The 15,342-nt window shown below is 39.2% G+C and overlaps 1 protein-coding gene across 10 annotated transcripts in view; it reads left to right on the top strand.

Moving 5' to 3' along the window:
- CTPS2 (CTP synthase 2) overlaps positions 1-15,342 on the top strand; it is a 158,264-nt gene that overhangs the window by 99,710 nt on the left and 43,212 nt on the right. For all 10 annotated transcript variants that reach the window (XM_087966983.1, XM_087966978.1, XM_087966980.1 and 7 more), the window contains 2 exons: positions 5,786-5,882; positions 11,524-11,668. In XM_087966983.1, the coding sequence (XP_087823109.1) occupies positions 5,786-5,882; positions 11,524-11,668 (242 nt within the window). The remainder of the gene's footprint in view (positions 1-5,785; positions 5,883-11,523; positions 11,669-15,342) is intronic.

Genomic DNA, 15,342 nt, shown 5'->3' on the forward strand with positions numbered 1-15,342 from the left:
TCCCAACCGGTAGAATCCCACCCCCTCATGCCCTTAATGGCAGCCATAAGCTTGTAACGAGTTATCACTGTGAGGCATGAAGCTGGGCATATACTCAGGGCTGATTATATATATATATATATATATATATATATATATATATACTCAGAACTGAACATGGAATGCATTGCTATTGGCCCTTTGCCATTGTGAAACTGAGGAACTCTACAAATGGGAAAAATCGTTTAAGATGGTGTGGTCTAGACCATAGCATTAGACAAAATGCTCATTCCATTGTTTTTAAACTATGATTAGGCTATAATGGCCGAATCACTCTGTTGTTCATTACCAAAAGCTTCCCTTGATAAGAGCTACTAAAAATAATAGTCTCAGAAGAAAATTACAGGTTCTAATCAAATCTTTATTATGGTCATAAGGAGGGTGGGATACAAACAATAATTTTTGTAAAAGCTAAAAATATTAAAACAAAAATTACACATAATTAGAAAAACAGAACAATACATTTTAAAAAGCTACACAAAGTCTAAAAACATGGGGGATATTAAACAAATACAAGAAATAAAAATATATATGGCTAAATCTATTGCAATATAAAACACTCTTAACTAACAATTTAAGCAGTACTGCACATTCCATTGTTTTTAAACTATTAGTAACATATAAAGACTGAATCAGTCTGTTATTTGTTACCAAGATCTTTTCTTAATTAGACCTATTAAAAATGATAAAGTCCTGCCCAGGATTGGCAACATTGCATATTGTCAAAAGCAGAGAAATATAAAATTGTTCTGTGTGCCCTGGATATTTATACAGTGATGGTGAAATGGTGAAAGGTTAGCCAGTGGTGGGATTCAATTTTTTTTTACTACCAGTTCTGTGGGCATGGCTTGATGGTCATGTGACTGGGTGGGTGTGCTTGGTGGTCATGTGACTTGGTAGGCATGGTTTGGTGGGCATGTGACTGGGTGGGCATGGCCAAATCAATGTCACTCACATCAAGGGGTGCCTTGCCTGGCCCCTCCCCTCCCAGCCATTCCTTGTCACACCCAGCCTCAACGTATCTATAGTTCTGTAAAAATGTTGTTCACCTTTTTTTGACTTTATTATCTGCATACTATAGATGTACTTTCATGGACCACTGAAAGGAGGAAATGGCTCACATGTTTTGCCCAAGAGATAGGCAATGGGCTTTTAAGGGACTGCCACAAAGAAGGGGGGGGGCAATGTATTTTCCAAAGCACCAGAAGGCAAACAAGAAGCAATGGATGGAAACTGAACAGAGAGAAGCAACCTAAAACTAAGGAGAAACTTCCTAACAGTGAGAACAATTAACCAATGGAACTGCCTGTCTCCAGAAGTTCTGGGTGCTCAATCACTGGAAATTTTTAAGAAAAGACTGGACAGCCATTTCTCTGAAATGGTAGGGTTCACCCCAAGGTCCCTTCTAAGTATAATTCTGACACCTTTCCCAGGACTTCTACTCAGAGTTTGGCATCCTTAGTTTTCCTGCCTGAGCAGTGGGTTGGACTAGAAGACCTCCAAAGTCCCTTTCAACTCTGTTAAACACACATGTATTTTTGCTCTGGACTATAGACATTGAATGCATGTAAACCCTGAAAAATACGTGGTAGCCCTGGGCAAAAGAAAGGCAGTAAAATCACTCTAGGTGTAGGGACAGTGTAAAATATTAATATATGATAAATAATGGAACAATTAAAAATAATAGCACAGAGTTTTCTCTCTCCCTTCCTATTTCTTTCTTTCTTTCTTTCTTTCTTTCTTTCTTTCTTTCTTTCTTTCTTTCTTTCTTTCTTTCTTTCTTTCTTTCTTTCTTCTCTTTCTTTCTTTCTTTCTTTCTATTTCTTTTTTCTTTCTCTCCCTTCCTCTTGTTTTTGCTTTCTTTCTTTCTTTCTTTCTTTTCTTGTCTCTGTCTCACACATACACACCACATACTCTCTCTCCCTTCCTTCCTATTTCTTTTTCTTTCTTTCTTCCTCTTTCTTTGTCTCTTTCTTTCTTTCTCTCCCTTCCTCCCTCCCTCTCTCCTTCCTTCCTTCCTTCCTTCCTTCCTTCCTTCCTTCCTTCCTTCCTTCCTTCCTTCCTTTCCTTCCTTCTTCCTTCCTTCCTTCCTTCTTCCTTCCTTCTTTCTTTCTTTCTTTCTTTCTTTCTTTCTTTCTTTCTTTCTTTCTTTCTTTCTTTCTTTCTTTCTTTCTTTCTTTCTTTCTTTCCCTTCCTCTTTCTTTCCTGCTCTTCTCTCTCTCTCTCTCTCTCTCTCTCTCACACACACACCATACTCTGTCTCTCAAACACACACACCTGGTCTGGAATGAACTGATCGGGTGAGCTCCAGAGCAGCGGATGGTGGGAGAACGAAGAAAGCGAACAGCCCTGGGACATCCACCCGCCCTCCCAGTTGGAGCACCTCTGCCGCCGCTCACTTCTCCCAGGAGACGAAAGGAAGCGGGCAGGGGCGGAGGTGGGGGTGCTGCTGCGGCGACGCTGCTACAAGAGGCAGCCCCAGGAATCCTTGCCCTCCTGGTTGGAGCACCTCCACCACCGCTCACTGCGCTATGGCCACCATGTGGTAGGGAGATCTGGGAGAGATCTGCATGGTGGCTTAGCCAGCCAGCCAAGCGTGGGGACAGTGGGGAGGCAGCTAGCTAGGCCCCAGTCAGCGCTGCCATCCGGGATGGGGCTGCGCCGGTGGGGAAGCCAGCCAGCCGAGCCCGGGGATGGTGGGGGGACCCCAGCAAGATCCAAGAATGGTGGGGGGGGGCCCTGGCAAGATCTGGGAATGGTGGGGGTGTGACAAGATCCAGGAACAGTGGGGGGGCAGCAAGATCTGGGAATGGGGGGCTACCGCGACTTGCAGACTTACCATTGAGCAGGCAGATCAGGGCTGCTCAGTTGGGGCGCAGGCACCATGTGGGAAGGCAGGTTAAAGGCAAGCCATGAGGTGAGGAGTGACTGGGTGGGGCAGTCGGGTAGGGTGAGCGAGCATCGGGCGGGCAGGATCATAAGCTATCTATCAGATAGGAAGCAGCAGGTGAAGCTAGGCAAAATCACATAAGATACCTGTACAGGTGCCTCCCAGGTTCTGTGTGTTCTCCCCATTACTCTTTTCTCTATGCGAACAACTGCATCTCAGAGCATCCTTCTGTTAAAGTACTGAAGTTTGCAAATGATACAACAGTGATTGATCTTATTTGAGATGACAAAGAATCTGCATACAGACAGGAAGTTGAACAACTGGCCCTATGGTGTGATCAGAACAATCTTGAACTGAGCACATTCAAAACTGTAGAGATGATAGTAGATTTTATGAGAAGCCCTCCTATTCTACCATTTCTTACAATACTAGACAACACAATATCAATATTAGAGACCTTCATGTATGTCAGAGTGTTTGCAGCGTGATGTGAGACAACCCAGGAGCAAAACACAGAACACAGAAGCTTTGTCTTTTAACAATGGTTTATATACGAGACTGCTACATACATACATACATACATACATACATACATACATACATACATACATACATACATGTGTTAGGCACATACCAGGCAATCAATCAATCTTCAACTCTACACGGGGAACTACAGTGGAGATAGAACACGAGGAGAGAGAGAGACGCCTTCTCATGATTGCCTTTATATAGACAGCTTCTTAAAGTGGGAATAGCCCTGCTGATCCAACCTTAGTCTTAAAGTGTCAATACCCTGCTGACTTATTCTCATTGGATCAGCATTTACAGCTGGTCAGCTATTCAATCTTCAATACCTTAACAAAGTATCTAGGTTCCATAATATCTCTAGACTTCAAATGGAACCTAATATCAAAAACATCATCAAAACAGCACAACAAATAATGTTTTTCCTGCACCAACTCAGAAAACTTAAACCCAAGGAGCTATTGATACAATTCTACAAAGGAATTATTGAGTCTGTCATTTGTACTTCTATAACTATCTGGTTTGGCACACCAAACAAAACAGACACAGAATGCAATGGATAATTAGGACTGCAGAAAAGATAATGACAACCATCCTGCCTTCCATTGAGATATGTACACTGCATGAGCCAGAAAAGGGGCTATGAAAATCTACAGACACCTCACATCCTGGACAAAAACTGTTTTAACTCCTTCCCTCAAGTTGATTCTATAGGGCATTACACATTAAAACAAGCACATGCTAGACACATGCTACCAATCTGCTAAACAACTAATTCCCACTGCCTGGGCCGTAGGATGTCAAACCACCTAGTTGACTGTATTACCTATTATCCTTCTCATTTTCTCATATTTCCTATTACTTGTTTCCTTAGCTTCTTATGACTGTTGTTTGTGTTGATTGCCTTTATTTAGTATCCTAGTATGATTTCTATTGTTTGCTTATTTAGTATTCTATGACTATTGATGAGTTTGTATCATGATTTATGATGATTGTATTTTATTATTATTATCATGTTTTATTGCTTGTTGCTTATATGTACACTGAGAGCTTATGCATCGGAGACAGATTCCTTGTATGTCCAATCACATGGCCAATAAAATAATTCTATTCTGTTCTATTCCATTCCATTCCATTCTATTTTGCCATTGCCTTTTTCCATGTGTACTGAAATAAACTCTCATAATTAATGGAGTAAAGGAAAAAGGGAAGATTCTCTATGATAACCATAGTCTAGCCTCCACTATCATGAGGCTTGTCTGCAATCTCAGGGAGACATTAAAGATACATTTTGGGACTTGATGGTCCAACCTTAAAAAAAACGAATTGAACAAATGGTTCAACAATGTAATCCACATGGGGTTTTCTGCTATTAGCCTAGTGAAGAACAACTCCCTAGTATTTGAAACAGGAGACATGCACAATCTTGTGGCCATTTGTTCTCCAGGAGTGGCTCTTGTACCTTTTGGCAAATTCTATGATTTTGGTTTCCTGATAATTGAATAGTTGTTGATCTTCCCTGCAATACTCTGCTAAATGCTTTCAGTGCTCTTTTAAGGCCAATCTCTGTTCTTGAAAATGCTGCTGTATTGTCTGCCCAGACATAGAGTAGATACGTTTTCCAGAAAGTTTTGTGGATGAAAGTTTGTGTTGAGAAGGCCTACCATGGAGCTGATATAGAAATTAAATAGGAGGGGGGCCAATATACATCCTTCCTTGATGCCGATGGCACTAGTGAGATGGTTCTGAGAATTACAACTTATTTCGAGTGGTATTCCTTCATGCAGCATGCATATAAAATGAAATAGATGTCAGTTAATCAAGGACTCATCCTCTAATTTTTATCACAATTTAGCTTAGGGTGTAGAATCAAATGTTGCTTTAAAATCTTATGAAAACTTATGCTGCGAGAGGGGTATTTTTAAACTTGATAATGGAGTACTAGACACTGATCAACAAGAGACTGGCCTTCCCTAAAGCCAGTCTGCTCCTCCAAATGTTATTGATCCAGACAGTCCTAGAATTTTCATCATAGGTGTCTTGCATTGAGTTTGCTGATCGTGTTTAGGAGGTTGATTGGTCTACAACTGGCAGGATCATTTCCCCCTTTTTTTGTATATGGAGACAATGATCACAAGCCCCCAATCCTTTTGGGCTTGGCAATGGTTGTCTATACAATGGCCACAGATGTTTATACAAAAAGATAAGTAGAAACTCTGAACTGCCAATGCAGATCCTAGTCTGGGCATAAATTTTCACCAGTATCACAGTACTGAGAACTTTTGGAGCAGTCCATTTATCTTTTTACCTCTTTACTTTCTCTCATTCCAGGTAAATCCTGAACTGATTCACTTCTTTGAAGATAAAGGCTTGAAGTTTGTTGGGCATGACACAGAAGGAAAGAGAATGGAAATCATTGAACTGGATGGTAAGGACTTTGGCTTCTGGCAACACTTTGCACATGAAAGATGAAGTGTAATTAATGTTATGGTAAATATATGGAGAAATGGTGAATCTACAAGAGTCAATGCTGACATTTGTTAGATCTTTAAATTTTAGGAATGCTATTGGTTGCCACATTAAAAATAGAACTATTAAGGAGACCTTGCATGAGCTTTCTGTGAAAATAAAATGTACATTTATCTAACAATGAAAATGTGTACTATAAAATTTGGCACAAAAAGATCTTTCTGTGTCCCTCAATTTATGCCAGTGATCATCCTGATCTACAGTTACGTTGTAGAGTTCTAAGGTATGACTGAGTCCAAACTGATCTTTTAATATGTATCCAGTGCTTGAATGCTTAAGTGAAGGAAACCCACCACCTTTTTGGGTAATTGATGCCCTTGTCAAATAGTTCTTAATATAAGATTGTTATTCCTAACATTCAGGATGGAAACAACTGTTCTACTGTTCACATATGCAGGTACAGGAACATAATATATGTGAAGGGATTATGAGAAGTAACTATGTTTAGCATTAAAAAAAAGGCCAATTTTAGTTAAAAATTGTTAAATTTAGCTATAAAATTTAACTCAAATTGGCCTTTTCTCAATGCTAAATGTAGTTACTTCTCATAATCCCTTCACAATATATTATGTTCCTATACCTGCATATGTGAATTCAGAGTTGACCAATTGAAGAACGTTAATTGATATTAGAAACCAGGTTATATTTCTTAATCTTGGTTTCTGTGCTTCCTGCTCTTGAGCATAGTGTATGCATTTAAATCTCACATGTGAATTTGACCACTTAAATAACTGTAGTTACAGGTAAGTAACTAGTTCTTTTTAGTTCCTTGATCATTGTTGTTGATCCCACCCCCCAATCTATTCCAGTTTTCCTGGGGTTTTCTAAAAATACTGTGCCCAAAACTAAACAGGACTTGAAGTGGAGTCTGAACAATATGAAATAGAGTAGAACTGCTGTTTCCATCTTCTGGAAAAATAAACTGTTAGTGTTGGAGCCTAAAATTATATTGGTCCTTTTTGCAGACACATTATCATTTTGGCATATAATTATTACAAAGTCATGTATGCCCATCCTAGGATAGTGTACATGTTTTGCATTTGCATTTATCTTAATTAATTTATCTTACTTTTTAAGGGAAATTTTGCTTATTTTTCAGAATTGTTTTATTTCTGCCTTCTATACAGAATATGCAGGGATGGGATTCAAATTTCTGAACAACCAGTTCTGTGGGTGTGGCCTAATTTTTGGGTGTGGCTTGGGTGTGGCTTGGGTGTGGCTTGCTTATGGTGTGGATTAGTGGTCATGTGACTGGGTGGGTGTGGTTTGTATGTAAATATTATAAATATTTATGTAAATGTTTAATTTTTTATTTCAAAAAGAGCAACTTTTACCCAAAATGAGACAAAGCAGGCAGGCAGATTAAGTTGCTCATAGAATCACAGATTCACTTAGAGATCTATCTATCTGCAATCTGCTACCTGAGTCTGTCACATAAAATTTGCTTGCAAGCAAACTCATAAAATTTGCTAGCAAGAAAACTCAAAAAAATTGCTAGCAAGCATTCACAAAATTAACTCACAACACACCATGTATGTAAATACTAATTTTTTTATTTAAAAAAGAGCAACTTTTACCCAAAATCAGGCAAAGCAGGCAGGTAGATTGAGTTGGTCACAAAATCACAAATTCTCTTAGAGATCTACCTATCTGCAATCTGCTACCTGAGTCTGCACTGAAAAATAGAAGTTTCGGTCCTAAAGAAGGCTCAGCTCTGCTTTTAGCTTAGCTAAAAAGCAAGAAATTCAACTATATTCTGCTTTCTAGCTAATCTAAATCTCCCGGCAGAGCAGAACAGCTGATGATCAGCAAAAAAAAGGAAAAATAGCAACTCAGGATGGTTGCTGATGGTGCGCATGCCAGGTAAGCAGTGAGTGGGCGGGGACGGCAGGGGCAAGGCCAGCCAGTGAGGCAATTTGCCGGTTCTCCGAACTGGGCAGAATCATAACAACCGGTTCTATAGAACCGGATCGGCCAGGTAGAATCCCACCCCTGAGAATTTGCATATGCATATTTAGCAAGCATTTTCCCTACCTCTTCAACTAAGTCATTAAAACAACTGTTGAACAATAGAAGATTCGGGATCAAACCTTGTGGAATCTCATTGGATATGTCACCTCAATTTAAAGAGAAACCATTAAGTATGGGTGTAAATCTGCACAGGAGATAAATTTTAAGTATGGGTGTAGATCTGCTAGGAGATAAATAACCAAACTTGCTAATCAAATAATGGATGGCTTTTTCAAATGCTTTTTGAGGTGTATTATTTCTTCACTATTCCCAAAATATGATAAGGTAATTATAGTTTCAGAAAGTGAAATGAGATGCCTTGTCAAGTTTAACTCTCCAGGAGCAGATGGATTGCCTTTCTAAGCTGTTTGCTGTATTTGTCATCCTTGATAAATTTTGAAGATTTGTGAAGTTCCAGATGACTGGAGCAGGACAGATGTTCTATTTTAAAAAAATAAAAAGTGGACAAAGTAGTGAGCTTGAAATTGATATATGGATGATTCTAGATTATGTTATAAAGCAGATGATTTTTAAGCATCTTAAAAACAATGTAGAATTTATGTTATTTATTTATTTTATTTTAATAAAATAATTAAATGATTTGAAATAAGTATAGAGCAGCAAAATGAACCTTGAAGGCCATTTCTACTTGAAATTTAGAAAGGGCATAAAGTAGTAAGAACAGTTTACAGCAGGGGTGTCGAACTCAAGGCCTGCGGGCTGGATCTGTCCCGTGATGAGGTCAGATCCGGCTCACGCGGCCATCCTGGAAATTGTAAGGGGCTGACCTGCGTAGCTTTGGCCTGGCCCATGCCATCCTGACATGCATGTGTGTGCACAAGAGGAGGTAGTTGCATACGCACACAGGCCCAGTTCTCCATCACCACGTGCAGGGCAACAAAAGTAGTATGTGGGACTACGGTAAAAAAAAAAATAGTTCAGACCTTCCAATCATGCAAGATCTTTTTTTTGGCGTGAGAAGTTTGAACGTATGAACTATTTTTTTTTAACCATAGTCCCACAGACTACTTTTGTTACCCTGCATGTGGCGGAGAATTGAGCTGGAAAACAGGTTAGTAAAGGGATGTAGCTGCCCTGCTTCATCTTCCACCTCCCAACCATCTCGCTTTGTGGCCATCGCACTAGTGCATTGCTCATCCTCTTGCTCCGTTACAGCGGCAAGCAAGGAGAAGAAGTGGCGAAGAATGAATACGAGCAAAGCAAGGTGGTGTGAAGGGTGGAGGGCGGATCAGTTGCAGCCAAGTGAGAAGCGCCCTTCCGGCCAAACATTGAAGCGCTGCCACTGCAGAGTGGGGGGGAGAGGGAGAGAGATCCAATCCAACTTGTGTGTGTGTGAGAGAGAGAGAGAGAGAGAGAGGGAGGGAGGGAGGGAGGGAGATCTGATCCAACTTTGGGGAGCATGGTTGATGCTACTGCTGTGAGGTGGGGTAAGAGAGTGAGAGAATGATCTGATCAAACCTCTCTCTCTCTCTCTCTCTCTCTGCGTGTGTATGAGAGAGGGAGCAAAAGTGATCCGATTCAACCTCTGTGTGTGTGTGTGTTTTGTGTGTGTGTGTGTGTGTGTGTGTGAGAGAGAGAGAGAGAGAGAGAGAGAGAGCAAGAGCAATCCAATCAAATCTATCTCTCTCTCTCTCTGTGTGTGTGTGTGTGTGTGTGTGTTGTGTGTGTTTGTGTGCATGTGCATGTGTACGTGAGAAAGGGGGGGAGAGAGCCCTGGTATAACTCTTGGATTAGATCTCTCTCCCTCTCTCTCTCTCTCTCTCTCTCTCTCTCTCTCACGCACACACACATATAAATTGGATTGGATCCCTCTCCCTGTCGTCCCCCCCCTCTGCAGTGGCAGCACTTCAATGTTTGGTTGGAAGGGCGCTTTTCACTCGGCCACTTTCCCTCTTTCTTCTCCCCACTCCTCCTTCAAAGCTGTGCTTTTTGTCTGTCCATTACAGTGCAATGTCCAGGATTTATTTTGACAGCGGCAGGGCTTGGGGGATGGTCAATCCCCATTGGTGGTGCGGTAGAGAAGGTGAAAGGCAATTCCCCCCCAAACCAGCCTGGTGGGGGTGGAGTGAGAAACCGAGCAGCACCAAAAGCAACTGAAGGCACAACAGCTGTAGTTGCGCCGCCCTCTGCCTCACCTCACTCATCCCGTGGGATGAGCTTCCTGCCCTGCTGCACCGAACGGAGACCCCTGGATTCCCTCCCCAACCCTGTCTGGCTGCTACAGGCACCACCCATGTGAGCAACATCAAGCTGACCATGCCCCCTGACCATTTCCAGTCAGCCACAACTACCCTGGACACGCCTGTCCTCCCCACCTCCGCCTGTAGCCCCCAGAGAACAAACACAATGCTGATCTGGCCCTCGATGAAATCGAGTTTGACATCCCTGCATTACACATTATCAAATTACCAAGATAGGTAATGAACTCTTTTTAGGTGGATATATTCAAGTAAAATCTGGATAGCTCTGTCAAACAGATGTAGATTCCTGGGTTCTATCTATTTTGATGTCTGTTGTGAACTATTAACTCAAACCATTTATTTTATAATGGCAAATACATGGGAGTGCGACATTTATCAATATGAGACACATTTTCTTGTTTATTACTGGGAAACTGCTCAAAAAGTGCTCTTTCCCATCAAATTGAAACATTTAGGGACTGAACATAGTAGAATGGGAGCTGACAATCTAGGACTGATAGTCAACAAATGGATTTTTAAGAGGCTTCCCTGCCATCTCTCCATAGAAAAGCCATAATAATAATTAAGAATGCCGAAATCATATATGAGATTCTGTGTTGAACTAAACATTGCTAACCAACTAAGAATAGCTACCATTCCCGGACATCAGCCTAAATTGTAAAATTTTAGCCTTACCTCCACCCTATGGAAAATAAGAACCACTGCCTTTACAGATAGTCCTCACTTTACAAGCAGTTGTTTAATGACCATTCAAAGTTATGATGGTACTTACTGGTCCTCTCATGACCGTTGCAGTGTCCCCACGTCACAAGATCAAAATTAGGGCACTTGACAACTGGTGTATCTTTACAGAGGTTGTAACATCTCAAAATCACATAGTCTTTATTTATGACCTTTTCAGGGGTCTTCCGGCAAGCAAAGTCAAAGGGGGAAGCCGGATTCGCTTAATGACTGTATAATTTGCTTAATGACTACAGTGATTCATTTAATGATTGTGACAAAAATGGTCCTGAAATCAAGCACAATTTAGTTAACAACACTGTCTAGCAACAGAAGTTCCAGTCCCAATTGTGTAAGTCGAGGACTACCTGAATATCGTAAGATACAGATTTTCTTGCTTATGTCACCAAATAGCACAATTCACACACATTTGTATAAAAATCAGAATTGAATTATTTATTAATAATTATTCATGATTTTATTGATATTAAAAGTTTAATAATTAAAACAATTATTTTATGTTAAAGAGTTTTAATTTCTATAGTATGTTACTAGCTTCTTCAGTTTGTCTGTATTATGTGCCTTTAGATCATCCATATTTCATTGGTGTTCAGTTCCATCCTGAGTTCTCTTCCAGACCTATGAAGCCTTCACCTGCATATCTTGGCCTTTTACTTGCTGCAACAGAATCACTCAGCACATACCTGCAACATGGATGTAAATTGTCTCCTAGGTAATCATAATTTCTGCTTGAATGATCATCTTCTCCTTCTCTCTTCCTCTTCCTTCTCTTTCATGAAATTCTTGGAAAGAATGACTAACAATGTTCCATGTTCTTTGTTTATACATTAGAAAAATATTGATAGCTACTGCTAAAAAGACTGGAAAATTAGGATGTTCAAGGAAATTCCATGGATGCAAAGGCTCTGCATTGCGAACACTTATTCCTTTATGTGGGAGAGGGAGAGAAAGAATATAGATATAGAATATAGATATAAATATAGATGATATATAGATTATACGTATTCTTGGCCAGGAAGTAGTCAACTAAACTGAATAAGTTAATGAATTCCAAGAATAGCTAATTGATATATGATTGCTGGTTTTCAAATATGCTGGTAGTGTTTAAAATTTGGATAAGGACCTCAGAAAATTGTTTTCAAGTTTATACTCAATCATAGAATGCACTGGTTGATCCCAACTACTTCATAGGTTTTCTGTTGGAAAAATGCTTTACATGTTGCTTTGAGCTCCTAAAGGAAAAGTGAGGTTTAAACTGAATAATTTTTTTTCATACAATTACATATTTTAAGCATAAGTGTGTCTAAGAGCATTAGAAGGGGCATCCACTCCTAATTTTCAGGAGTAGATGCCAGGTAAATATTCTAAATGCTCTTTTTTTTGATAGAGGTGTAAGGAAGAAGGTGTTCAAGCAAGCTAATTCCATTTAAATGAGTTGCATACTGATTACATCTTCTAAAACAAATTTTCTTTTTTCTTCTTTCTATTTTTGTTTCCTATATATTGGAATTGTACTTATTTAGTAATTCAAATTAAATTGAGAAGACAGTTTAAATCATATTGTGATTTCATAGTTATAGCATACTGGAAATTTATATTTATATTAAGCTTTCTTTATATTTTTGTAAGGTTAATAAAAATACACAAACATTCACACAGTACCAGAAAACTTCAGTATCCCACAGGTGCAATTCATATCAAGTTAGCATTATTTTTTGTTTATTTATTTATTTGATTTTCAATCGCTTACAAGATACAGGTATAAGAATAAACATAGTTTTGAATACATGAGATAGATACTTATAAGAAAAATAAAAAGAAACAATAGGACAGGGACGGTAGGCACGATTGATGCGCTTATGCATGCCCCCTACAGGCCTCTTAGGAAGGGGGTGAGGTCAATAGTAGACAGTCTAAGGTTAAAGTTTTTGGGGTTTGGGGAAGAAACCACAGAGTCAGGTAGAGTATTCCAAACATTGACCACTCTGTTACTGAAGTATATTCTGCAGTCAAGTTTGGTGCGGTTAACCTTGAGTTTATTGTGTGCTTTTGTATTGTTATGATTGAAGCTGAAGTATTCATTTGCAGGTAGGACATTGCAATGTATGATTTTATATACTATATTTAGATCGGACCGGAGGCGGCGTAGTTCTAGGTTTTCTAGGTCTAGAGTTTCAAGTCTGGTGGCATAAGGTATTCTTCAATGAGTAGAGGAGAGGAGAACTCTTCTTGTGAAATATTTCTGGACTTTTTCAGTTGTGTTTATATCAGATACATGATATGGGTTCCAGACTAATGAGCTGTATTCAAGTATAGGTCTAGCAAATGTTTTGTATGCTCTAGTTAGTAGTGTGATATTACCAGAGAAGAAGCTACATAGGATTAGATTAACAACTCTTAATGCCTTTTTGGCTATGTAGTTACTATGCAGTTACTATGTAGTTACTATGTACTATGTAGTTACTCTAGCACTTAGATCATTAGAGATGAGTACTCCAAGGTCCTTGACAGAGTTTGGATCCTCAACAAGGTCTTGACTATTTAGCTTGTATTTTATTTTCTGATATATATTTTTTGCCATTATGTAAGACAGAGCATTTATTTGTTGAGATTTGAAGTTGCCATTTGATTGACCATTCTGATACATAGTCAAGGTCTTTTTGGAGGGTAGTAGTATTGTCTGTGGTGTTGAATAGCTTTACATCATCAGCGAAGAGAACGCAGTTGCTCTTAATATGATCACAGAGGTCATTTATGTAGAGTATGAAGAGACTTGGCCCTAAAACACTGCCTTGGGGGACACCACTATTGACAGGTACAGAATTTGATAGGACACTCCCAATTTTGACCATTTTTTGTCTGTTTGACAGGAATGTTTCTATCCAGTTATGCAGTTGTCCAGAGATACCATAAGATTTTAGTTTTAGGAGTAGTTTGTCGTGTACCACTGAATCAAAGGCTTTACAGAAGTCTATGTAGATTGCGTCTATTGCTTTGCCCTGATCGAGTTGTGTAGTCCATATGTTTTTGCAGTGTAAGAATTGCAGATTACAGGATAGCTTTTTCTGAAACCAAATTGTTTATTAGAGAGTAGGTTGTTTGTCTCTTAAGTGGAAGATAATGAATTGGTTAATAATTGATTCCATGACTTTACAGGTGATGCAGCATAAGGAGATTGGTCTATAATTTTCAACTAGGCTGGGGTCTCCCCTTTTGAAGATGGGGATGACCATGGCTTGTGACCATAGTTTTGGCAAGGAGCTGGACCTGAAAGATTTTTCAAAGATTATGCTTAGAGGTTCGACTATGGCAGTGGATAGCTTTTTTAAGAAGTAGGCACATATCCCGTCCGGTCCAATAGATAGGGATGGTTTTAGATTGCGCAGTGCTTTTTCAACAATATCTTTTGTAAAATTGATATGTATTAGATCATTGTAGTTGTCTGTGGTTCAACTAGGAAGTACTGGGCTTGATCCATTGCTGTTTACAAATACTGAGCCAAAGAATGTGTTAAAGAGGTTTGCTTTGATGGTGTCATGGTGGCAGTCTTTGCCATTAGGTCCTTTCAGGGGTGGGATGGACCTTGAGTCTTTTAGTTTGTTGTTTACAAAATTGTAGAAAGCATGGGTGGAATTTGTGCGTAGGTTTTCCTCTTGTTTAATGTGATAATTAGTGCATTCAGTTTTTATCTGGTGGCATAGATTTTTGTATCAGCTTTTGAAGTTGGCAACGTGACCAGATTTGTTTTTTTGACAAAGTGATCTCTTTTTGGATTGAAGCTTGCTTATTGTTATGGGTAATCTGTTTTTTCCTGGTTTTGGGAGTTGTTATTGGTACATATAGTTTGATGGCTCTTTTGATTTCTGGTAAGAACATGTTGTAATGGTCTTCAACAGTATTGCATCCAGTGAATAGAAATTGCCAATCAAGGGAAGAGAGATAATTGATTATCTAATATTTGTTATCATACAAGGGTCTCTGCTCTTTTGACTTGTGGAATATTTGACATGTTGAAAACATTTTTATCTGCAAACTTATAAAATAGCTGCTGGTCAATGAAACATCATTTTTCATCGAAAAGCTCAGCACAATTGTTTATAAATAAAGGAATAAAGAAAAAAAAAAGAAAGAAAGCCAGCTCTATTCCAAGAAATAAACATGTACATAACCTATAACAGAAGCAGAACATCTTTCCCCATTACAAAAGGTACCTCAGGCAAAAAATGTCTTCCTGATAAAAACTAAAATATAGATAAAATACACAATGTTTCTCTCCCCCAACTCAAATATGCACACTTAGGCATACTCCAACCAGTGGACATAAATCCATTTCAAAAGGCAAACCAACAAGGCAGAGTGGGTTAGACTTTATCACTCACCCCTCTC

This window comes from Notechis scutatus, chromosome 5 (assembly GCF_049901735.1).
Source record: "Notechis scutatus isolate UNSWTSFEM ecotype Mainland chromosome 5, rNotScu1.2, whole genome shotgun sequence".
NCBI classification, from domain to species: domain Eukaryota; kingdom Metazoa; phylum Chordata; class Lepidosauria; order Squamata; family Elapidae; genus Notechis; species Notechis scutatus.